The 25,971-nt window shown below is 41.6% G+C and overlaps 1 protein-coding gene across 17 annotated transcripts in view; it reads left to right on the forward strand.

Annotated features, from left to right (window-relative positions):
* Window positions 1–25,971, forward strand: part of Lrrc49 (leucine rich repeat containing 49) — a 193,716-nt gene that overhangs the window by 68,752 nt on the left and 98,993 nt on the right. For 14 of the 17 annotated variants that reach the window (XM_017798982.2, XM_029565041.1, XM_029565043.1 and 11 more), the window contains one exon: window positions 2,680–2,741. In XM_017798982.2, the coding sequence (XP_017654471.1) occupies window positions 2,680–2,741 (62 nt within the window). Of the gene's footprint in view, window positions 1–2,421; window positions 2,572–2,679; window positions 2,742–4,787; window positions 4,823–4,969; window positions 5,111–25,971 lie in introns of those variants that run through there. The other 3 variants (XM_029565045.1, XM_029565046.1, XM_029565044.1) reach the window with 3 other exon arrangements.

Here is a 25,971-nt window from a genome sequence, read left to right on the forward strand (position 1 = left end):
CTTTGATTTCTTTCTTTGTGTGTTCTTTAAATTCACTGAATTCTTTTATGTTTATAATTGTTCTTTTGAGTTTCATGTCCGATGTTATCTCTAGGGGGCTCTCATTGTAGTCTCTACAGGACTGTTGGTACTTGGTGGGGATATATTATTTTGATTTTTCATGTTATTATTTTTCTCTGTGACTTTGACATGTGGATTTCTTTTATAGATTCTGGTTCATGTGTGAGACACAAGCCTTCCTTTGTTGAGTTTAGGTCTGCTTCTTTTTGTAAACTTTATGTGCCTTTGTGGTTTACTTGTTGGGCATGAAAAGCTGTTGGTCTAGGCTTCAGGTTCTCTCTTTTGATTTTATATTGGAGTGGCCAAATTGCTTTCATCTTGCTGCTCAGGAGTTCCCACAGAGGCCCAAGTTGGATGAGGATCAGATGCTCTCAGGCTTTCTCCTAAGGTCTGGATCCCTCTAGGAAGTGTGCTGGCCTCAGGAATTTGAGGGCTGGGATTGCCTGGGAGCAGGGCCCTAGAAAGATGCTGGCCCCCAGGGATGCAAAGGGAGGTGGAAGGGAGAAGAGGCCGGAGGGCTCCTGGGGACCACGGGGAGGCATTGGGTTGGTCTGGATGCAAAGGATTAGGAAGCAGTGGGGATTCTGGGCTAAAAGGTCAGTCCATGAGTCTAGGGTGTCAAGATAAGAGATGGGCCAGTGCCCCTGCTAGGAGGAGACATGGGGTGGGGGAGATGTGAGGGTGAATGAGTCTGGGGGAGTCAAGGTGCAGTGGGAGCAGCAGCCAAACTTACCCAGGCAAGCTGCTGGCCCCAGGAAGCTGTCTGGCTGGGCCCAGCAGAGAGGCAAAGGGAGGTGGGGACTAGAGAGAGGAATTGGTTTGGTCTGAATGTTTAGGATCAGGAAGCAGTGTGGAGTGTGGGCCAAGAGGTCAGTCCAGAGGTCTGGGGTGCCAAGACAGGAAATGTGCCAGTCCCCTTGCTGGGAGGAGAGATGGGGTGGAAGTGTTGGGAGGGTGAATGAGGCTTTGGGAGTCAAGGCGCAGTGGGCGCAGCAGCCAAACTTACCCAGGCAAACTCTCAAAAATAATTTGAATTTGTACTTTAACTGCAAAAAATCATGTCTCAAAAGGTGTCTGTCTGTACTCTCTGAAGACGGTGTGCAAGAGATCAAAAATACAGTACAGCTTTTAAAAATGATGCTTTGATTCAAAGGGGATACAGACAACTGCCTTTCATTTTCTCCCAGCTGGGTGTCTGCTTGCACCCAGGAATAGCTCAGGCAGACTTCAGGAAGAATTGGGAAGAAGAGATTCCCCCAGAGTAGAGAGAGGGTTCCCAGGAAGTTCAGCTATGATTTCCTATTCCTAGAAACATAAGAAAAACAGTCGATTCCTGTGGAAAGTAGGGCCCTGGAATAAAGCATGCATGCCTCCCCCATGGGAAAGTTGAAGATGGCATCTCTTCAGAGAGGATTCAAGAAGTTTGCCAAATTTCTTAGCCCACCACCCATCAGGAGAAAAGGACTGCTGATCTGTTTTTGGAAGACTTAGACCTTGACCACGGGAAGATCTAGAAAGCACTACCTCACCTCTGTGTATCAGGGTGTTCAGGGGTAGGTCTGAGGATGGCAATTGTTAGAAAGGATACTGCACTAGAAATGAAAGCCCACTTTCTGTGGGAAGCAGCAGTAGTATTTTGAGGAGCAGAAGGCTGAAACCAGGAATGTAGTCCTGCCTCAGCCTTTGGGACAGGAGGTATTGCCCGACCACCTCCCCTGCACCCTGGTCCTGCCCCTGCGGTGGCCTCAGCTAACTCTGTCCTCTTACGAACAGCACGGCTGTAGGCAGGGTAAAATTGCTGAGCTTCCTCTGAAGTCTGTTCCTCCAGTAAATGTCATGATTTTCAGAAGGTTTGTCTTTTTGGCCTAATGAAATTAGGTACTCTTGCTTGGTTTTTTTTTTTTTTTTTGTAATTATTTGAGCCTGAATATTTCAATATTTGCTAAGGACAACTTTTTAAATGTTGGTGGTATGCTTTTAACAAATGTTTGCATAGACTGTAAAAACCTCCAGTTTGTGCTGAGATTAGGGTTGGCCTTACAGTTCCCTTCACTGACATTATGATCTGCTTTTAGTTTTATGGGGGGAATAATGAGTGTATTGGTTCATTTATAACTGAGTAATCTATTTCCAACAGTTTGACAATAATGAGGCAAATGGCTTTGAAATTCTTACTATTGTTTGGATTCCATACTTTTGTATGGATTCACAAAGCTTTTGAATGACCTTTGAAAAGTGACTTGGGACAAATGTTTGATCACACTTCCTTTAGTGACTTGGAACAAATGTTTGATCAGGCCGAGTGTGCTACAGTAAATGCTGAGGTAGCATCTTGGCGTCTTTCCCAAAAGCATGCTGAAAGAGGCTAGCCGCAGCGCTCCCGTTCCCTTCTGTGCTTTTTACCTTGAGAGTGGTGCAGCTCGCTCTGCGGATGTACTGAAACCCTCCCATTTAATCTGCAGTGGAGAAGAATGGGGCTCAGTGCCCAGTAGAAATCAACTGTGTAGCAAGGTTGCAGCAAACAGAAATGACTTGTCTTCAACAGCTGAGCAAGAAGGCATTTCAATAGATTTTTTCCCCCTTTCAACTGATCAATTTTTGCTTTCTGTTTCCTTCTAGAGAGATGTGGATAATTTGCCCTGCCTCCAACGTCTGTTTCTCAGCTTCAACAATATATCTAGGTATGTGGAAACTCCCAACTTGTCATTTATTGATATCTTGTTTGTGTGGGCTCTAGTGTTTTAAGCTGAGATTGTAAATGCTGGTGGAGAGGTTTTTGACAGGAAAGATTATAAATTTGAAAATGTTCAGATAGCCTTGTGACAAAGTTCTTTGTTGGAAAAAGAAAGCTCTTTATGTGCCTTATTGCCTCTGTTGCTAAAATGATGCAATTAGCAAAGCCTGCGCCTTGATTTAATTATATCCGAGAGCCACTCTTCTAAGATCAGAACATGGAAATTTCAACATGTATTTTGCTGTCCTTTGTTTGACATTCACTGACTTAGCTGAATTAGAATTTCTTTCATAGATTATCAACTACAATTTGTACAGCTAATGAGCAGTTTTGATAAAGCAGGCTATATTTGTCACTCAGCTGCATGCTAATTAGGCCATCTCTGCTTAGCGTGGGTACTGGAAGTGAAGGCGTGTTAGAATGTACAAATGTACATTTTCTTTTCCAGATATTGAAAGCATGTCACCTTTTATGTTATGTCTTATTCAGTGTTAGTGTGGAAGGTTCCAGAACTGAAGTAGAGGCAGGGTGGGACTTTCCACTGCAAAAGGACCCCACTTTCCCTCTTAATTCTTTCCTTCTCCTTCTTAGTTTGAGCTAGACCTTTTGACTCTCCCTGGGTTCTTTTTCTTCAAGGTTATTCTTTGGGCTTGCTTTTCTATGAGGGTAAACAGTATGTTAAAGGAGCTTAGGACACGCCTCTTCCTGAGCTCAAGGCCTGTGCCTCAACTATTAAAAACCCATGTGATTTTGTGCATTTTTCTGTTCATATCTTTTCCTCCTGCACCATACATGAGTGTTAACCTGGTCTTCCTACACTGTACCTCTGAAAGATGGCTATTATCTAAGATGGTGAGCTTTGTAGAGAGAAGTGAGAAGTTATTTCAAAGGAAATACCTTAATCTTTCTTTATTCTCCTCCATTGAAAAACATTAAAGTTTCCTGAAGGACTTCTGTTTACCTCTGCAGTGCTGCGGTTGCCCAGCTCTCTTGTGGGGAGGCAGGGTTTCTTTTTGTTGGCAATGAAGGACACTTGGTTTCCTTTAGGGAATTTCTACCCAAAGACCATTAAAGCTCCAGAGAAGAAGAAATACTAGTTGTGTAAACTGCTGCAAACCCTTAGATTTCCCCAACTGTGGTAGAACTCACTCCTTCCTTGATTTCTTACCTTTTAAAGGAGAGCATTTAGGAGAGCTCTATGTTTGCTTAGATAGGGATTATGACACTCCCAGGCCCCCAGGGCATTGAACTTCTGAATTCCTAAACTTTGGGCTCTGTAGGGCGTTGGCTTTGGTTGCTTATATATTGAAGAACTTTCTTCTAAAATCTGGGAGTTTTGACTTACCTAACAAAATAAAAGTAAGATTAAAAGGATTTTTTTCTTGAAAAAGCATGATTTCCCAAGAAACTGAGACATCAGTGAGCCAAGAATTCCAAGGCTTGCTTTCTCTTCCTGACCTGCTTTCTCTGTTTCTGTCAGCCTGCTCGAAACATGTCTAGTGTTTCCACCTCATCTGTTATTAAAGCAAAGTAGATATTTTTGCTGTGTTCCCAATTGACACATGTAGCCCAGGAGGTTTGGTATCATAAATACATTGGGTCAAGGGGAGAAAAAAAATCTTAGACTATTTCTATAAACTTTACTCAAGATAGAAGTATCTTGGGTAGTTGGACTAGCAGACAGCCTGTAATGGTGACAGTATATTTTCAGGATTCTATTGTCCTCCTGTATTCTGGCGTAATACACTTGCCAGGCTGTACACTTCAGGAGAAAAACAGAAGAAAAGCCAGATTTCCTAGTACCTTTTAGGACTGACTGTGGAGAACCTTCAGATAGCATCTGGCAAATGAAAATACCCAAGTGTGGGGGCTGGAGAGATGGCTCAGCAAGGTAAGAACATTGACTGTTCTTGCAGAAGACCCGGGTTCGAATCCCAGCACCCACATGGCAGCTAACAACTGTCCGTAACTCCAGTTCCAGGGGATCCAACAGTCTCTTCTGTCCTCCACAGGCATTGCATGATACAGGTACACTTACCTATATGTAGGCAATTACACACATACACATAAAATAAAAATAATAAATAAAATATTTTTTTTAAAAAAGAAAATACCTGTGTGTGACCATTGACCATTTAAGGGGAACGAAAATATTACTGACCCTTTTTGTTGTAGGACTTCCTAGGTTTTCACCAAGTTGTTGGATTCTTAATGGTCCATTTGCATCAACTGTTAGATACCTGGTGGAAATACAGAAACTTCCAAAATGCGATGGCCCACTACGGAATTCAGAGAGCTCCAACATGGCATAAATAGGTACTTGTATTGAATGGTGGGTTAACTGTGAGTGCGGTGGACAGAACACTATTGTATGCTTGCACAAGGGTGTTAGAACGGTGGCTTAGTTCCATCAGTAAGCACAGAAGGTGTAAGTGGAAAGTGAATGACAGCCCAGGTTTCTACCTGAATTGAACCAGTGCCTTTCTTTTGAGGAACCATAGTCTATGAGAAAGACAGAGACTGAAAGTGCTGATCAGAATGAAGAGCTCGACGAAGCATGTTAGACTTAGCTGTGGCGGTAAAGAGGGATAATGGGAGAGCACAGAGATGAACACAAGTCAGCCTGGGAAGGGAAGTCAAGGAGACCTGCTGAGTGGGAAGTGGGCTCAACTGAGCCCCAAGAGAAGAAAAAACCTCAGAAAAATGAAGGGTGCCCACATGTTCCAGGAGGAGTACATCCTGGGCAAATTTGATGCAGAAGACTCAGGGACCTAGGTTCACCTTGGGTGGGGGGCGGCTTATTTAAGATCCTGGTCCTTCTCTTCCTCACCCTGAATTAACCCTGGGCTCTCCCCTAGCCCATGTGGTGCTGCAGGGGATGATGACCCTGAGAGAAACAATCTGTGATTATCAGGAGGATCAGCTGTGTTTATTCCTCCTTCAGGCAAGCTCCTCCCATTGTGTTGTCTAGCCCTTCTTCTAAGGTGTAGTTTGGCTTTGTTCTTCCTGACCTCGTTGTAGTTTCCAAGTAGCCTGTGTTTTTTATTAGTAGCTTTTTCTTTACTTTTCTTTCTTTTGTTTGCTTTTTTATTTTTTATTTTTTTAACTTTTGAGACACAGTCTCTAGCCCAGGCTGGACTCAAACTCCCTATGTACCTGGGGATGACCCTGAACTTCTGATTCTCCTGCCTCTTCCTGCAGAGTGCTGTGATTACAGAGAATATATTACCATGCCTGGTTTGTGAGGTACTGGGGATCCAACCCAGGCCTCAGCTGTGCTAGGCCAGAATGCCACCAAGTGAGCTATGGTGTTCCCAGCTCCTCCCCCACTTTTTAAAAATAACATTGACTGATTTCTGGAATTTTCTTTTGTCTTTGGAGTTAGTACCTGCATTTGTTACTATTACAAACTAAATGAATGGAAATGTTTGCTTCTGTTTTGGCCAGCAGTCCATTTAATGAGGGGCTATTAGGTTTATTTTTTCAACATGGGTTTAAAAGAAAGCCCCTGTGAATGTCGATGCCAATACAGGAGCCTTTTGTGCGGAGGATGCAGGAGGGAGGGTGTCTGCTCTGCAGAGGGGCTTCCCTTGGGATGTACACATGGGGGAAGGAAACTTGCCTGTTGGTCTTGGCCACCAGAGCGCACCTAGAACCCTGCCCTTCTCTCTTCCATTTTCAGCCACCCCAAGAATGAGGAAGCAAATTACTACCAAGCCCTTCCCTAATTGCCTGGTAGCTGACTCACATCTGCTCCCAGCCCTTGCTGCCTCTGTTCTAAGGAATCTTCTGGGGCTCTGATGATGACTGTTAATTCACTGCTTGTCCATTAGAGGCTCTTTGGCAATTGGGGTTTCATTGACTCCATCTCTTCCTACTGTCCAGAAATTCCTTCTTGTTCTCTGCCTATCAACAGAATTCTCCCTGGTTTTCTAGGGCTGAGGTGGACATTGTCAGTCATTTTAAAGTCATTTAAAGAAATTTTGAAAGGATGAAGATTATGTTGACAACTGCTTAAGGAGCCTCAGAAAGGCTCCTTAAAACTGCACAGTCCTGCCACGTGTGGTGACACACATCTTTAATCCCAGCATTCTGGAGGCAGAGGCAGGCAGATCGCTGTGAGATCAAGGCCTACTTGGTTTCCATAGTAAGTTCCAGGCTAGCTGGGGCTGCAGGGAGAATCTTGTCTTAACCGACCCCCTCCCCCCAAAAAAAGCACGGTCCCTGGTTCACTGCTTGCTCATCTACTCGGGATGCGTGAAGTAAGGCCAGTGTTTTATTAAAACTTCTCAGAGGATCCCGTGTGTAGTTCATTGATAGATTTGGGAGCCACTGAGTTATGCTTCCTCAAGGTGAGACTTGTAATAGCTTAGAGGTTATTTTATATCGGACTTATTTTATGCAAAACTTTCCCAAACCCTTTAAGAAGTTTTCTAAACAAAAATATTTGTCAGGGATTTGTTATGAGATTGTTTCACCAGGTCTGTCTCGTCTAGTGAGACAGTGCAGAATTCTGTTGCATATTCTTTTTTTTTTTTTTTTTTAAATATTCTATGTATAAGTGTTATGCGAAAAATATTTCTTGTGGATTTGTTTGTGAATTTTTTCAGCAGGGTGTTCTCGTCTAGTGAGGCAGTGCAAAATTTTGTTGCATATTCTTTTTTTTTTTTTTTTTTAAATACAGGGAGAAGTAGCTCATAGTTCTAGTACCTTGATTTCATAGAAGTGAATGCTTTTGTTTCTAAACCTGAGGGGAATTGAGCATCCATGGAGAGGAGTCAGCATAGTCAAGGTCAAACACCAGCTGAGGACCCTGATCTAAGCTTTCCTTGTTTTTGTTGTTTTGTTTTGTTTTCTGGTTTTGTTTTTTGAGACAGGGTCTCCCTGTAGCCCCAGCTGGTTTGTAATACCTTGATTTCATAGAAGTGAATGCTTTTGTTTCTAAACCTGAGGGGAATTGAGCATCCATGGAGAGGAGTCAGCATAGTCAAGGTCAAACACCAGCTGAGGACCCTGATCTAAGCTTTCCTTGTTTTTGTTGTTTTGTTTTGTTTTCTGGTTTTGTTTTTTGAGACAGGGTCTCCCTGTAGCCCCAGCTGGTTTGTAACTACAGAGATCTGCCTGGCTCTGCCTCCTGAGTACTGGGATTAAAGGTGTGCACCACCAAGCCCAGCCATGTTGTTTGATTTTTTTTTTTAATTGTGGTAAGATATATCCAACCTGAAAAGTACCATCTCAACCATTTTTAAATTTTGCATTTTACAGTGTGAGATACATTTACATTATTTCTTGGTCAATCTCCAGATCTTTTTCATCTTGTGAACCTGAAAGTCTGTACCCCCTAACAAATCTCTATGACTCTCTGTCCCCAGGCCCTAGCAACCAGCATTCTCCCTTCTGTCCCTGATTGCTTGGGTCTCACAAGTGGGAAATCCTGCAGTGTTTGCATTTTTATGTCTAGCTTATTTCTGTACTCAAGGCTCATCTGTGTTGTAATGTGTGAGAATTTCCCTTTGAAGCCAAGTATTCTTGAGATGGTATGGAATACACTAGAAGAGGAGGGCTTGCAGAGTGAGCCATGCCTACCTTTCCACCCTCCTTTCTTTCCTCAGTGTCTACATTCCTGTTCCACTGAGCTTCCTTAAACATGTGGTATATACTCTCTGCTCCGTCATTGTGTCCACCTTCACCTTTAGTAGTAGTGTTTTTTTTTCTTTTCTTTCACTATAAGAATGACTCCAGATCACATGCTCAGATTAAATAACATCAAGAGTTCACAAACCTTAACATGCACAAACCCATCTGCTAAACACAGCTTTTGGGGTTTCCATGGATTCTACTTCCCTGGCTTTTTGTTTTTATTTTTGTTTTTGGTTTTTTTTTTCCCCTAATTCTGTAGTTTTAATTCAAATTCAGTAATTTGTCTCTTAAGCAAGTAATTATTCCTGTTTGAAAATATCAGTGATCTGTTTTCCAGACAGAAAGTCAAAACATATCCAGAGATCTAAAAACCAGCTTAGTAATTTACAACCAGGAAAATGAGAATAGAATAGAAAATATCAGAGTCTGTCATACCTTGTAAGGGAAATGCATTTTCATGGACATTTTCTACCTTTAAGTGTTCATGAGTGGATCCGGGCATACATTTGTATGTATGAGATTTGTATGTAGAGATCAGTGAGATCATATGAAGATCTTACTATGAGTTTGAAAAAGGGTTTTCTTTATAAGTTAAAAAAAATACTGTGGGGTCTTGAAGTTTGCTTTAAGAACTTCCTATTTCCTGTACTATTACTGCATTGTGGGGTCTTGAAGTTTGATTTAAGAACTTCCTGTTTCCTGTACTATTACTGCATTGTGGGGTCTTGAAGTTAGATTTAAGAACTTCCTGTTTCCTGTACTATTACTGCAGTGTGGGGTCTTGAAGTTTGATTTAAGAACTTCCTGTTTCCTGCACTATTACTGCAGTGTGGGGTCTTGAAGTTTGATGTAAGAACTTCCTGTTTCCTGTACAACTACTGCAGTGCTCATAGTTCATTGAACTGTGACTTTAAATGATCCCCCTGCTAGACTTTGGTCTTAGCAAAGGAAAAGGACTGTATCTGTTCTGCTGTTTTTGCCCTCTGCAGCATCTACACATATATGCCCTTAATACAAATATTAGTAGTATATAAAAAAATTACAAGAAATAGCCAGCATGGTGGTGCATACCATTAATCCCAGCACTCGGGAGGCAAAGGCAAGTAGATCTCTGTGACTTTGAGGCCAGCTTGGTCTACAAGTGAGTTCCAAGCTAACCAGGGCTATATATGAAGACTCTGGCCCTCTCTCCTCCCCCGCAAAGAATTACAAGAAGAGTTTAATTCCTCCAATGCAGAGGTTTCCGTGTGGCCTAAGGTCTTGTTCTGCTGTGCCCTTTCCATGCTATCACTGGGTCATTTGGATTATTTTCAGTTCCTAGACTTGTGAAGTTTAAAGCTACAAGCAACCAGAATTCTCTTGGCAGTTGGCTTCTAGGTCAATGTATTGATTTGTCAGTGAGGCTAGTGCCCAGACTGTCTAGATATAAGACAGACCTGTAGAAATGAAGCCTTTTGGATATGCAATGGATCGTATCAAGGGTCCGTTGATCCTTGGGGTATGTCCAGTCTGGAACTGCAGTGGCTGTAGGGCATTTATAAAAAATAAGAATAACATGAACTGGAATTCCTAAACCATGTTGGTGACTAAACACTACTACCTGCTAGAATGGACCTCCATTATGCCTTTCCTTAGTAAGACAATGCTGTGGGCTCCGTCTTCTCTTTATGATGTTAGTGAAACTTTTTGTTTGTTTTGGTGGCTGTTTAGTTTTGTTGGCTTTTTTTTTTTTTTTTTTTTTTTTTTGAGACAGAGCCTTACATTGTATCCCAGACTAGCCTTGAAATCACAGCAATCCTCCTGCCCCAGCTTCCCAGTTGCTAGGATTACAGGTGTGAGCCACCACATCTTGCCATCAAAACTTTTAATCTAGGCTTCTGTTTTATTTTTTGTGGAAGCAATGCTGATAGACTTTAATGATTTTTTATAGGAATTACAATCGTTAGAGAACTCTTCCATCTCTTGTTCTCTCTCTCTCTCTCTCTCTCTCTCTCTCTCTCTCTCTCTCATATTGTGTGTGTGTGTGTGTTTTTCTGGGGATGACCCTGTGTGTGTGTTTTGCTGGGGATGACCCCAGGATCTGTACATGGCTAGGCAAGTGCAAGGTTTCCTTCTGATTTAGGGAAACTTCGATCACTTAGATCACTGTCATTCACCTAGAACTTTGAAATTGTACTATTATCTGTAAATGTTTCTGGAGATAAATAAGTATTGGAGATCAACTTCTTCATATGCCTTAACGTGTCTTTATTGCATTTTGAATAATTACAGATCATGATTGTTTTGCTTTGAGGTAGCCTTTTAAAGTTAACAGAATGTAGTTGCAGTGTATCTTCTAATCCACTAAATTGTATGTAAAGTTGACTTCCAAGAGAGAAGTATTTAAATGACATGAACACAGGTTAAAGGCTTCAGGGAGCCCCTGTAAACCAGGTGATGCCAGTGGAGGCAGGGCAGAGTTGTCACAGGATAGTGAGAAGCTGACCATGTGACCATTCCAATTTTCCTTATATGGGGTTTTCTACTGCACTGGGTTTTTTTTTCTTCTTGCTTAAGTGTCTTAGTAACTATCAGAAGTTGTATTTTCTAAGGATCATTTTTGTAAGCCTTGCAGTTTAAAAAAAGGGACCAAAGAAAACAAATGTACCGGGAAATGGGGACCCTCTACCATGCCTGCTTTATTCTCTTATGTTAGTGTCCTCTGAAGGAGAGAGGCAAAAAAAATCTAATGAATAGGAGTTGCTCTTTACTGTTACTATATGCTTTATGTTATTTTTTTTCTATCAGTCCTTTTGAAACCTTTAGTCATTTAAAGCATTAAAACTGCAAGTACAAAAATACATAGAAATGCTGTCATGGGCTATATTTATGACATTCTGAAGCAGAGGTAGGCACTGCATGTGCTATCTAGCTCCTCTTGATAAAATCTTGAGATTTTAGTCAGGCATGGTGGCAAACACCTTTAATCCTAGTACTTGGAGGTAGAGTCAGGAGGATCTCTGTGAGATTGAGGCCAGCCTGGTCTCCATAGTGAGTTCCAGATCAGCTGGGGCTACAAAAAAAGAAAAAAAACAGCTGAGATTAATCTTTCCAAAATTATCATTATTTTCAATTCAAAGATTGCCTTTGTTAGAGATTTTTTTCTCTATCAGACCATCCATGCCTTCTCCACCAGTTTATAAATATGATTTTCAAGTCACAATTTTCTAGTTTTTATTGTAGTTATAAAGATTCATTTTCATGAGTGCAAATAAATCTTCATGTTTGTGTGTTTTTCTGAAAGAAAGGTTTCTTGAACTGAAATTAAACTAAGTCCTTGGGAACTGGCTGCACACCCTTTGTCACTGGATTCACACATGCGTAGTTGAGAGGCTGACAGATACTCAGGGCAATGAATTAACATAGACACATGTTCATGTATTTATTCATTATTTATTTAGAAGCAGGGTCTTGCTGTGCAGCCCAGGCTAGCCTTGAACTTGCGTGTAGCTAAACTCAGCATCCTGCCACCTCTGCAGCTGTGTGCCCTCAAGCTGCCTTAAAGTGCTATTTTTTAAGCTTTAGGGCGATTTCATTAGCATTTAAGGAAAAATCCTCAGGGCAGGCAAACTGGAAATCTCAGCAGCTGCCTTGTGTAGGAGTATGGAGGGGAGAAGGGAAATAAAGCCATGAAGCCATGCTGGTTTGAAGCGACCACCGAGATCAGACAGACCTGGCGGTGGGACTAGCAGCCACATGGTGAGGAGAAGGGAATTGTACAAGAAAAAGGTGAAGAAATCCAAAACATTTGGGCAGCCCAAAGCATTAAAGAAAACATGGTTAGAAACGAAATATAAAGAAGGAGAGATTATGCTTTTCTGAAGAATTTAGAAAAGTGGGCAAAATTTAGAGAGCCAAAGGTCTGCAACCCAGATCCACAAGAACTGTACTAAGGGGCAGGATTCCAGGCAGGAGATGTTCACCATGTCACAAATGCACTAAGTATTCTGCCCATCTCTTTAGCATAACTTAAGGTGAGCCCGCCATAGGGTGGTCCTATGACCAGGTGATTGACCAGTGAAACTGGGAAGTTGGGTCTTTATCCAGACCGTAGATTTTATTCATCTGACCAGCATTCTCCCAGGGAGCTTTTTGCTACCAAAACATCCCCCTGCTCTGAAGAGGTAACCGTAAAATCTTATGGGAATCAGGTAAGAGCCCCCAAATAGTTTTATTTCCAGGGTTGACACAGAGTAAGCTGCCTTGCAAGAGGCCCAAGGACAGATGTTACATGTTTTCACTAATATGAGTATGCTTAACTTGGAGTACCTGTAGAGTCCAGGAAACTAGAATGGACCCATTGGTTGGTGAGGGAAGATAGGTCTTAAAGGAGGGGGATAGTAGAACACAGGTGATATGAAGGGGAAGGGAAATAAATGGGGAGGGACTTTTAAGAAGGGAGAGTGGCCCAGCATGATGGCGCACGCCTTTAATCCCAGCACTTGGGAGGCAGAGGCAGGTGGATCTCTGTGAGTTCGAGGCCAGCCTGGTCTACATAGGGAGTTCCAGGACAGCTGAGGCTACAGGGAGACCCTGTCTCAAAAGGACCCAAAAAATAAAAATAAAAGTAAAAAAAAAGAAGGGAGAATGATGGGAAGGTAAGGTGGAGGAGGGTGTGGGGAGAAGGACACAACACTAAGGACACTTGAAATAGCCATGTGGAAAGCTACAGTTTTATAAACATCATATTATTTTTATACAAAAGAGTTTAATTGGTGTTACCCTACCCAGGGGATAACGCTTGCTATGATAGGGGCTCCCTGTAGCCCCAGCTGGCCTGGAACTTGCTATGTAGACTGGGCGCGCCTCAAACTCACAGAGATCTACCTGTCTCTGTCCCCAGAGGGCTGGGATTAAAGGCCCGTGCCACCAAGTCCAGCTGAATTAACATTTCTAAAAGCAGTAATGATGGTGCTGGAGAGATGGCTCAGTGGTTAAGAGCACTGACTGCTCTTGCAGAGGACCCGGGTTCGATTCCCAGCACCCACATGGCAGTTATGAACTGTCTTTAACTCCAGTTCCAGGGGAATTCGAAGCCCTCTTTCCTCCGCGGCATTGCACGACATGGGTGCTCTCAAATATATGCAGGCAATATACTCATACACATAAAAAAGAGTAAAAATAATAAATAAAATTTTTTAAAAAGCAGTAGTGAATCAAAGAACTTTTGAGGATTTATTAATATGAAGATTCTAGAATTTATATACTTTTTGTTGAATATTATGAAAAAGAAAGGCTTTAAACCTTAAAATTATTTGTGATTAAATATTGGGTAGTTGTTTCTAGGTTCAAAAACAAACAAGCATGACAAATTGAAACAAATATGTGTTATGATTTCCTTTTTGTTTTTTCTACAAGTGCAAAGATATTAAAAGTCAGAAACGAATTAGGGTATAAGTAGATTAAATACAAAATTATTTAAAAACAAAGTAAAGAAAACTAGTACGAAAGCTACTATGTAGCTGTTCTTGTAGTTAGGTCATAGAAACACTTCCACAACCGATTTGAGGTAGCAAGGATACAAATAAAAATTCTAAATATAGTGAATGTAGCCACTTGAAACAAAGTCAAATGAACAAGAGCAAAATATTGAAATGACCAAACAAATTAGTCAGTTAATTTGAGGAAATACGTCTAAAAATCAACCATGCTTAAGCTCATAGGTGTACTTCTGTGTGCAGAACTTTGGGCTACTGGAGGAGCTTTTGTTTCTTCTTTGTGATCCGAACTCAAACCCCAGATGAAGAACACTGTTTCTTCTCTGCTACTTGGAGAGTTTCTTAGAGCACAGCAGTGTCTATGCTTTCATAGCCCCCATCTCATCTGGCACAGCAGGTTTACAGTTATGCATTCATTCATCGAGTCAGATTGAGTCTGATGTTTTTCAGTATTCATAAACTTTTAAAAATTTTTATTGAGGGGCTGGAGAGATGACTCAGTGGTTAAGAACACTGGCTGTTCTTGCAGAGGACCCAGGCTCGAATCCCAGCACTCACATGGCAGCTAACAGCTGTCCTTAACTCCAGTTCCATGGGATCCGACAGCCTCTTCTGTCCTCCGTGGACATTGCATGATATGGGTGCACTTACCTACATGCAGGCAATACATGCATACACATGAAATAAAAACAATAAATAAAAATATTTTAAAAATTATTGAATCTTTGTGTATTTCATACAGAAAATCATCTTTGTGCCCCCTCCCCCCTTCCCCTTTGGCACCCTCCCGTAGTTCTCCCCCCCACTGGAGTTTATACATTTTGTCATTTGTGGTAAGGCCTATTATGTAAAGTTAGTGTCCCCAGATGTCCCTCAGTGCAAGTCTGTCCTCCAGGGTTTAGTCAGCCTATCTAGAGACACTCCCTTCAAGAAGATCAGCTCTTCCTCACCCAGCAGTAATCATCTGCCAATAATTCTTTGACTAAGGTTGGGGCTTTCTGTTCATTATCACAGTTCTATGCTGGGTTTTTGCCTGCTATATTTGCATGGGTCTTGTGTATGCTGACACCATCTCTACAGTTTTGTATGAGAAGGGTCCCAGGTTCCTGTAGGACTATTTCTGTATGTCATGCACATGCACCTCTTCCCTGGCTCTTACAGTCTTTCTGCCCCCTCTTCTGAAATGGTCCCTGAGCCTAGGGGAAGGTCATAAACAACTTGTAACAGCTTCTTTCAGAAAATTATCTTGTGTAGTTGTCTGAGGATTTAGTTTGTACCTGATTGTTCAGCCATGCCTTGGCATGTAAATCTGCTAAAAAATCTGAGAAAGAAGCCGAGTTAAGACCTTGTATTCACATTGGATTGTTGTTGATAACTGTCTCAAGATCTTCCAGACTACAGACTCTGTTTAGTGGTTTGAGATGTCAGCTGTGTTTTTGTTACTGTTGTTTTTAGGCAGGATCTACCTATAGCCTCAGCTGCCTAGAACTTGCTATATAGACCAGGCTGGCCTGGGTCTTATAGAGGTGCACCTGTCTCTGCCTCCTGGGTGCTGGGATTAAAGGACTGCTCCACCATGCCCGGCAATTGTATATTTTTTGAACATTTGAAAAGATGTAAATTTCTTTCTTGGAGAAAAGTTGACACCTTCCTTCTGGTAGTTCCTAAATCATCTGTTGCAGAGACAATCAAACTCCTCCAGTGGGAAAAGATCTGATTTATATGGATATTTTTTATTATCTAAAATACTATTTTAAAGTCCTAGCTTACTACTTCCAAAATCTATATTTTCCTAGGTACTTTTTTTCCTCTTTAATATGTATTTTATATTTTATAGCTTTTTATTGACCCAGCACCTACATGGCAGCTAACAACTGTCCATAACTCTAGTTCCAGGGGATCTGGCACCCTCTTCTGTCCTCTGTGGGCCCTGCCTGACACTGATGCACTTACATACATGCAAGCATAACACTCGTACACATAAATAAAAATAAATCAAAAGAATTTTTTAAAGTTTTTGCCTGAGACTTATTTTGAGTATTTAGAGATTTTTAATAATAGCATGGGGTATGCAGCATTTCTAGGCCACATCACAGTTGTGCCTGACTCAGGAAACAGCCCGACTCTTAGCATTCAGTTTAAAGAGCAAGGGTCGACCGAAACTGCCAAGCACTCATTCCTTCAGTTCTCTTGGAACTGTGCTCTGCAGCCAGGCCTTTTTGCTCATTCTTTTATTCAAATATATCTCCAGCATGAGATGGGGATGTACAAGCCAGGGCCCACCCTTATTTTAATGGACAGTCTTGTCATTTGATCCCTAGGCCTAGAGTATCACACAGAGTTATAGTTACATACAGGCTTCTCCACTCTTCTCACTGTTTTCAATGAGAAAAACACACTACTTTCCATCCTTTGATGTGTTAATTATGCACATCCACATTCACTCACTGTCCTGTGTAGAGAGCAAGGATTGGTCTTGAGGGATTAAGATTATATGCCCAGGTTACAAGGGGAGCACATGCTCAGTGAGCTTCTTTACGTTATAAACAGTAACTTTTTGGTTGGAAGGTTAGGTAAACATCATTAGTCAGAGCTAGATGATATGTTTAATATCTGTATTTGTTTTGCTCTTACAGTAAGCAGAAGATTTCTAGGTCAGTGAGAGACTGGTATGTATCTACAGAGTGTTTTGTATTGTTTACCATGCTCTGTCTTTCCTCTTGGGCCTAAGTGATAAAGGCATGTGCTGTCTACGTGTGTGGGGAGTAGCCTTAGCACATAGGAGGACCCCACATTATTAATCTCAGAGTTTATATAGGAATTGTTTACATATCTGTGCCTTCTCTCCAGAGAAGAAAAAGAAACTGGAGAGAGAGAAAGGAAGAGAGGAAGGGAGGAAGGGAGAGACAGAGACAGAGACCAAGAGACAAAGAAAGAGAAAGCACAGCCTATCTTCCAAACAGAAATACCTCCTAAGGAGAAAAGGGGAAGATCTCTTAGCCAATTGGCTTTGGAATGTAAGCAAATGGCTCCAGATTTTATTTCTGTTAGGAATGTAAACACGTGGCTCTGGGAAATAAATTCTAGATCACTCTCAAGGACTGTATCTATTTAATGACCCTTTAAATCCATCACCATGGAGAAACATAAGAATAGTGACATTCTATAGCAGACCTATACTTGAAGCCTGGCTTTTGGGGGCCTCCAGTGTATTATCTGGGTGTCGTGAAGTGTCTTCACTTTGGTTGGAATTCCATTGTCTCCTCTCTCTGTGTGGTCTCTAGATGCTCTTGATCTCACAGCCCCTCAGTAATTACATTTTGCTAGGCTTTGTGCATCAAACTCTGTGCATGTACGTTAGGATATTTGGCCTGATGCTCTGAGAGACCCCACGCAGGTTTTCCTTCTCTGTGCTCTGAGAGACCCCACGCAGGTTTTCCTTCTCTGTGTGTTGCTGCTTTTCTACTACCCACCTGACCTACCTCCCAGTACTCCCAGCAGGCCCAGACTTTGGTGTGTGTCTCATCTCTCCAGTGAGACCGCTGTTCTTTTTGGTCCTACTGCCAAGTGGGTCCTGTGGTCTGGAAAGTGTCTCCAGGCAGGAGCCAAGCTGTCTTAGGTCTTTCTTGCATTTCTCTTCTCTCAAGGGCCACAGCCATACACTGTATGTCATTTAACTCTTGGGTTCTATATTCCATCCTGTTTCATAGCAGTTTACAGTACGAGAACAAATCTGGTATCATCGTGACTAAAATTGCAAGTTCTGTCTACCAGGTTTTCAAATTTTTGATCGCGTATCACCTTTGCCTCTAATTTGTCCATACTTAAAGGGCATGGATGCTTTATAAGTCAACAATAGACTATCCTTGTATTTAAGAGCTAATTATATAATCTAATCTTTATTTGATGGATTAGCTTTTCTGTCTAAACCTTTCCTGATATTTGAAATGAATAGATTAGAAGTGGATTAGAAATTGAAATCTATTATTTAGATTCTTTAAACTCTACTCAAGGAGCTGGAGAGATGGCTCAGCAGTTAAGAGCACTGGCAACTCTTGCAGAGAACCTATGTTCAATACCCAGCACCCACATGGTGGCTAACAACCATCCATAACTCCAGTTCCCGGGGATCTGACACCCTCTTCTGACCTCTACAGGCATTGCATGACAAGGGTGCACTTCCATGCATGCAGGCAGTATACTCATACACATAAAATAAAAATAAATAAAATAATTTTTAAAAAACAGATTGAAGAAAGAACTAAGTGGATCAGGAACTACCTCTGATCCTGCAGGATGATGATGTTCTCAGAGGGAAAAAAAGTTTTTCTTATTTGTGATGGAAAAATACATAAGATGTTTACTGTTTTTGAAGGTGCTGTAGAAGCTGCTGGCTTGGTGTTTCAAGTGGCCCTTATCTTCCGCTCTAAAGCTTTAAATCAATTGCAAACATACAGGAATCAGACAAACAGAGTTCTCTGTCTAAACCTTTCCTGATATTTGAAATGAATATATTAGAAGTGGATTAGAAGTTGAAATCTATTATTTAGATTCTTTAAACTCTACTCAAGGAGCTGGAGAGATGGCTCAGCAGTTAAGAGCACTGGCAACTCTTGCAGAGAACCTATGTTCAATACCCAGCACCCACATGGTGGCTAACAACCATCCATAACTCCAGTTCCCGGGGATCTGACACCCTCTTCTGACCTCTACAGGCATTGCATGACAAGGGTGCACTTCCATGCATGCAGGCAGTATACTCATACACATAAAATAAAAATAAATAAAATAATTTTTAAAAAACAGATTGAAGAAAGAACTAAGTGGATCAGGAACTACCTCTGATCCTGCAGGATGATGATGTTCTCAGAGGGAAAAAAAGTTTTTCTTATTTGTGATGGAAAAATACATAAGATGTTAATACTGTTTTTGAAGGTGCTGTAGAAGCTGCTGGCTTGGTGTTTCAAGTGGCCCTTATCTTCCGCTCTAAAGCTTTAAATCAATTGCAAACATACAGGAATCAGACAAACAGAGTTCAGAATGGCAGAATGCAATTTTGACATCCACTTATAGTCAGGATTCTTTTTAAATGTTCATTTTATTTATTTATTCATTTATGTATGAGAGAGAGAGAGAGAGAGAGAGAGAGAGAGAGAACGAGAGAACATGTGTGTGAGTGTGCATGCCTGTGCATGCTCAAGGGCCATAAAAGGGCATCAGATTGCTTGGGTCCGGAGTTCTAGGCATTTCATTTGTGGGATGCCTGGCTTTTTACCTTGGTGCTGGGATCTGAACTCCAGTTCTGTCTTTGTGATTGTTTAGCAAGCACTCTTAACCACAGAACCTCTCTCTGTCCCACAGTCCGGCTTCCCAATAAATCTTTCCTGAATTAGATATGTGCTTGCATTGCCGCTGGCCAAGGAATTGGAAGACTGAGAATGCTTCCTCTAGGAGTAAGGTTGAATCCCACATACCGCACGGTCCAAAGGCAAATCAGAGAAGTTAGTATGAGTCCATGTTATGTGCAGTGATCATCTCTGTCTTTGTTATCCAATGCATTACTTCTTTGTGGAGTTGTCCTTGGGTGTGCTAGTCACTTTCTATCACTATGACAAAGTATCAGAGAAATCGGCTTAAAGAGGAATACTTTATTTCAGCTCATTGTTTCAGAAGTTCCGCTTATGGTGATTTGACCTCATGGTTTTACATCTGTAGCTGAGTAGTACATCATGGCATAAGTTCCCCTTGGAAGGAATCTGGGTAGCTCCTGGCAGCTTGGAATGAGAGGGGAAGGTGCAGAGAAGTGAGTTGGGATGGAATCTGCCCTTCAAGGGCACACTCTCAAGGCCACTTCCCCCAAGTAGTCCTCCCCCTTCTGAAATTTCCATACCCTTCCAGTGTCCCACTAGGTTATGAATCCATGCATGAGTTCAGAGCTCTCATGATCCAGTCACCTCCCAAAGGCCCGCACTTGTGCGCGCCGTTGCATTGGGGACCCTCTGGAGATATCAAAGATCCAAACCATAAAAAAGCATGTGTGCATGGGGTAGAAATTGAATTCTTTACTTTTTCCATATTCATTTTTATTATTGAAGGTAACTTTTTTGCAGCACTGAAGTTTAACTTGACGAGGAAGGAAAAGAATTGCCTGATCTTGAAGAGTGCATGACTTAACCAAAAGAGGGGAATTTTTCTCTTTTAAAAATTCTCCCTTGCATACAAATGAAGGAGAATGCTTCTGGATTGTTGCCTTAAAAGGAAATGTAACAGCTTTGTTTATCCCAAGTGCACCAAAAGTTATCCAATGACCTAATTATAAACCCTAAATATCTTAAAGGGTAGTTCAAAACTTAGTCTCTGGGCATTGGGCATTGTTTTGGTGTTTTGAAAAGTAGTTTTAATTGATAAAGTTTTATACATACAGTATTAAATTTGATGTTAAGATATAATACATATCTTGTAGAATGAGTAGTTCAAGCTAATTAATGTGCCTTATCAGGACTGGAGAGATGGCTCAGTGATTAACAGCACATACTGCTCTTCCAGAGGACATGAGTTCAGGTCCCAGTACCTATATGGGGTGGCTCAAAACTGCCTGAAGTCCCACTCCAAGGGGATGTGATGGGGTCATCTGACCCCCTCACATAGGTGGCATATTCATCAGTACACACACACACATGCATGCACACACACACATAGAAATAAAAAATCATACCCATATCTCACATATCATTTTGTGATAAGAACATTTAAGATACTCTTTGCAGTTTTCATAACACAGCACGTTGTTATTAAACATAATCACCATGTTATACAATAGATGTCTTGGACTCATTCCTTCTGCCTAATAAACATTTTGTATCCTTTGAACAACATCTCTCCAATTACCCCAGCACTCACTGCTCCCAGCCCCTCAGCCCTTATAACCATTCTGTTTACTACTACTATGAGTTCAACTGTTTCACATTCCACACACCAGCCAGAGTTGGTTGTGCAGAAGTGGGAAGAGGGAAGATCTGCGTGAGTTTGAGGCCAACCTGGCCTACATAGCAAGTTCTATACCAGCCAGGGCACAGAGAGACCCTGGTTTTTGTTTTGTTTTGTTTTGTTTTTTAAAGATTCCCATATAAGTGAGGTAATGTAGTACTTGTCCTTTTCCTGGCCTATTTCACTTAGTCCAGGGTCCTCCACTTTTATCCATATTGTCATAAAGAACAAGAATTTCTTCTCTGTTATGGTTGATTATATTGTGCTGTGCATATGTACCTCACACTTTTTTTCCCCTTTTTATGTTGTATGCCTGTGTACATATTCATGTGTGCACATGTAGAGGCCATGGGCAACCTTGGATGTTTTTCCTCAGGCGTTGTCCACTACAGCACATGGACTTGTCCTTTCATCCATCAGTGGACACTTGGATTGGTTTCCTATAGTAGCTGCGTGAATGGTGTTGCTGGGAACATGGGAGACAAAATATCATGTTGCATCCTCATGTCCCTTGAATAGAATACCCAGAAATGGGATTGCTGAGTCACATACTAGTTCTGCTTTTCATTTTTGGAGACACTCCACACAGTTTTCCATAATGGCTATACTAATTTGAATTCCCACCAACTGTATAACGAGGTTCCCTTTCTCCATGTGCTGATTACTTTTGCATCCATAGTACCTCACAGAAGCAACTTAAGGGAGGAAAGCTTCACTTTGGCCAAGGACTTATGAGGGTTTCGGGAAGTTGAGGTGATGAAGGCATGATAGAGCAGCTGTGTTCATAGAGCATGTTGTGGTGTAGCTGGTTCACACCATGGCAGATAAGAGCAGGGTAGGAACCAGGGGCAGTAAAACCTTGGAAGACATGCCCCTGCTCCTGTAGGTAGGTCCCATGTCCTAAAGGCCCAACAGCTTCCCAAAATATCACCACCAGGTGAGGAACAAGTATTCAAAACATGAGCCTGTGGGGGGCATTTGAGATTCAAACCTTTGCACTCCGTGTCCTCAACACCTACCATGTGTCTTTTCAGATAGCAATCCAAACAGGAGTGAGGTAGGTCTCCTTGTGCTTTCAGCTGGAATCCATTGATGGTAAATTTTTATTTACTTATTTATTTAGATTTTATGTGTTTGAGTGATTTATCTACATGCGTGTAAATGCACCACATGTGTGCAATGCCTGTTGAGGCCAGAAGATGGCATCAGATCCCCTGGAACTGGAGTTACTGACCATCGCTAGCCACCATGTGGGTCCTGAGAACCAAACCCAGGTCCCTGTAAGAGACACCAGTGCTCTTAACCACTGAACCATCTCTCAGCCCTTCTCTGATGTTTTTTTAATAGGCCTATTGACTGACTGCATATACTCTTTTGAGAAATGTCTGCTCAGGTCCTTTAATCATAAAGCTTTCTGCCTATGAGTAAAAAGAAACTGACATTGTCAGTTGCAGATGCTCAAGTTAGAGACCATAGTTTTTAGTTTTAAGATTCCTGTGGGCAACACTGAATGAATCTGTTAGCAAGATTAATATTTTTCTGCTGTTTCTTTGAGCTTGTTTTGGGAGGACGCTGTTTATACATCTGGGATAATGGCTCTTTATTCTCCACAATGGCCACCATGGCGACTGTGTCTGTGCTGCCAGTTCCTCCTAGCTGGGTGAGTTAGGAGAATCTCAAGGATGCCCAGGGGCCCTTCACTTTGCCCTCAGTAGTGGTAACAGCTGATCCTCCTCCATATCTTCATCTCTTTCATCTGAGGAACTTGTTTTTCTTCTATTGGCTATTGATGGACATTTATTATGCAGTTCTTTGTGTAAAACACCAGAGATGACATTGTAGAGTGACAGAAGGTGAGCGTATGGCTTTTGTTTCCTACAACTGTATAACGACAGAAAGCACACTAAACCCCAAGTGACAGAGACATAAACTGCAGCTTGGCAGCTCTGAGTGAAGGGCATTCCATCCTTGAAAACTCTGGCAGAAGTTTCTGAGGAGCCTTCATGTTCAAAGCTGTGTCTCTGAACCATCAGTGTTCACTTCACTGGGAAGCTTATTCAGAGTGCAGAAAGCCAAGTCTTGACCTCCTCCATCAGAGCTGTCATTTTTGTAGGCCCCTAGCCATTCAGATGCACATTTGGGTGGTACTGCTGCAGAGGATTTTGATTGTTCTTAATTAGGTCACGTACCCAGTTGGAAGTAATCACTCTGGCCAAAGATGTACAGGGTACAGCAGGCTCAGTCCTGGGACATATGTTCCCTATCCCCTAGGACTAAGGCATGGAGTCAGTTTGCAGATTGGGTTTACTACCAGGGATAGAGAAGCTGAGCAGGAAGATAATAGCAGAAAATCAGTCTTTGCTCACATTAATGATAGAGCTTGCTATTCACTAGCACTGTTGGGTCATCTTGTCTTGTGTGTGTGTGTGTGTGTGTGTGTGTGTGTGTGTGTGTGTGTGTGTGTGTATGTGTATGTGTGTGTGTGTGTATACTTCCAATCTCCCTCACCTCACAAAGCCATCTGTCCCCTGACCTAGATATGAAAGGTTCTTGCTTCCTCCAAGGCATAGCATTTCTGTCACTCCTTAAGAAGGGAGTTGTATTTCTCCAATGTGTGCTAGTGTGTTGAGTGTGGGCACACACACGACTCCACCTAGCTCTCACTTCATACCCTCTTGGTAGAGCATGATTGCCTCACCCACAGTCTTTCATCCTATCTAAGGCACTAACTTTCAGAGTTTCTGACCTTTGAAAAAATATTTTATTTATTATTTTTATTTTATGTGTATGAATGTATTGCCTGTATGTATGTGAGTGCACCCGTGTCATGCAGTGCCACAGATGTCAGAAGAGGACGTTGGATTCCCCTGGAATTGGAGTTAAGGATGGTTCGTAGCCTCTACGTGGGTGCTGGGAATTGAACCCAAGTCTTCTGTAAGAGCAGTCAGTGCTCTTAACCACTGAGCCATCTCTCCAGAGTTCTGCCTTTTAAAGCTGTGAACTGCTATTAAAATAAAATACATTTGTGTTTACTTGAGTGAGCCATACTTTTAACCCTCAGGAATTAGAACTTTTTTGCAGAAATTTTTTACAAATTATTGATATAATGATACTCAGATAAAAATTGGTACCCAAATTTCCTGTGATTTGTTTCCACTCCTAGCTGGATCCTGTTATCTTTTGATATATTAATTTGGTTTACTATGCTAAACCTGACTGTGGGCTCAGGTCTTGCTGACTTACTTCACTTTTAGTAGTTTCCCATCTCCTCTTCACATGATAACCACTACTTTTCACTGTTTACTTCATTGTTGCATTCAGGATCTCAGGTCAGGGGTGTTTTCTCCCACCTTGCTCCCCCCACCCCTCTTTCACCTTTTGTGAAGGTAACTTTTCTGGTTTCTTTCTTTACTGCAAAGAGCAGCTGATACAAGAAAGGTGGGGCAGGAGTTTGATTCCTTTGTCTTTAGGTTTGGAGTTTTAAAATTTTTTAATTGTCTTATTTCTAGAAGTTTGGTGTATTTAAATCTACTTGGATTTTGCTCAGATTTTCAAATCTGCTTTTTATTTCTGAATAGATTATTATAGGTTTTTTTTTAGAGATTTATTTTATTTATTTATGTGTCTCTCTATGTGCATCTGTGTGTGTACCCAGAGAGGCCAGAGAAGGGAGTAGAGTTCCTTGGAGCTGGAGTTATAGTTGGTTATGAACTGCAAGACCTAGGTGTTGGGAACTGAACTCGGGTCCTCTGCAAGAACAGCTTTTAACTTTCGAGCCATTTTTCCAGCCCCTATTATAAGGTTCTAAAAACATACCTTGTTCAATAATCTGTTAAATGAGGTCTTAGCCAGCATGACCGTGCTGCCTGTTTTCACAGGCCATAGAGCTTTTATTTCTTTCTGAACTGCTAGTTGTTTTGTTGTTTTGGGCACTGCTTCATTCATTATCTTTGGGCGTTCTCCGGGGTTGTTGAGGAATTTAATCTGTTGTCAGATTCTTGTAGTCATAAAAAGACATAGACTTCTTCAAAAAATTGTTTCTCCTCTTGGAATATTTTAGACCACCTAGTCAGTGTGGATTCCAGCTTCAAATTTTGGTTTGTGGTTAAAAGTAATCAGGAAAGAGTTTTCTTCCCTTTCCATTTAGACCCAAGTGTTGAGATAGGCAATATTTCTGGGGTAGCAGGTAGGGAAGTTTATCACTATTTACATCTCAGCTTGAGGGTCTAGCCTTTGAGTCCCAGATTTATGAGTCTATGTTACGTTAGACTCTCCAGCTTGGGTGGCTCCTGGGATCTGTCTTGAATCCCAGGGCCTTGAAAGATCATCTAAACCAAAGCTCAGTTTCACTGGGTTCAGCAAATGCCCCCAGGAAATAAAGACCAATTTCAGTTTTCTCTTTTCTTCTTCTTTCCTCCCCACCCCTCCCCTCCCCTCCTCTCCTCTCCTCCCTCTTCTCTCCCCTCCCTTCTCCTCCCCTCCTCCCTCTTTTCTCTCTTCTCTACCCTCCCCCCTTTCCCTCCATATCCTCTCCTCCCCTTTCCCTCCCTTCTCTTTCCTGATTTGTGTGTGTGTGTGTGTGTGTGTGTGTGTGTGTGTGTGTGTGTGTGTGTGGCTTTTTGAGACAGGGTTTCCCTGTAGCCCCAGCTGGGCTGGAACTCACTATGTAGACCAGGTTGGATTCAGTCTAAAAGAGATCCACCTACCTCTGTCTCCCAAGTGCTGGGATTAAAAGTGTGTGCACAACCCATGGCAACTTTAGAGATTTTTTTGAGTAGATCATGAATTTATTTGAGAATATTTCTTTTTTTTTTTTATTAGAAGAAGCATTTCATTACAACAGCATTAACCTATTCAATAACATTTTTCTGAGCTAGGGTACATCTCTTTCAAAATTGGCTGTACATTTTTAGGTTTACAGAGGAATTATTACGCTTGTACAATCTTTTACTGATTATAAACTCTACAAGACATAAAATTAAATGAGGTTTTAAACTTACTTTCTGAGTTCCTTGGCATCTTAGTATGAATATAAACTCATCAGATAGACAGCCTTCCTCTCCCACTAGAGCC

Source organism: Nannospalax galili, unplaced genomic scaffold (genome assembly GCF_000622305.1).
Source record: "Nannospalax galili isolate Female #2095 unplaced genomic scaffold, S.galili_v1.0 scaffold54, whole genome shotgun sequence".
Classification (NCBI taxonomy): Eukaryota; Metazoa; Chordata; class Mammalia; order Rodentia; family Spalacidae; genus Nannospalax; species Nannospalax galili.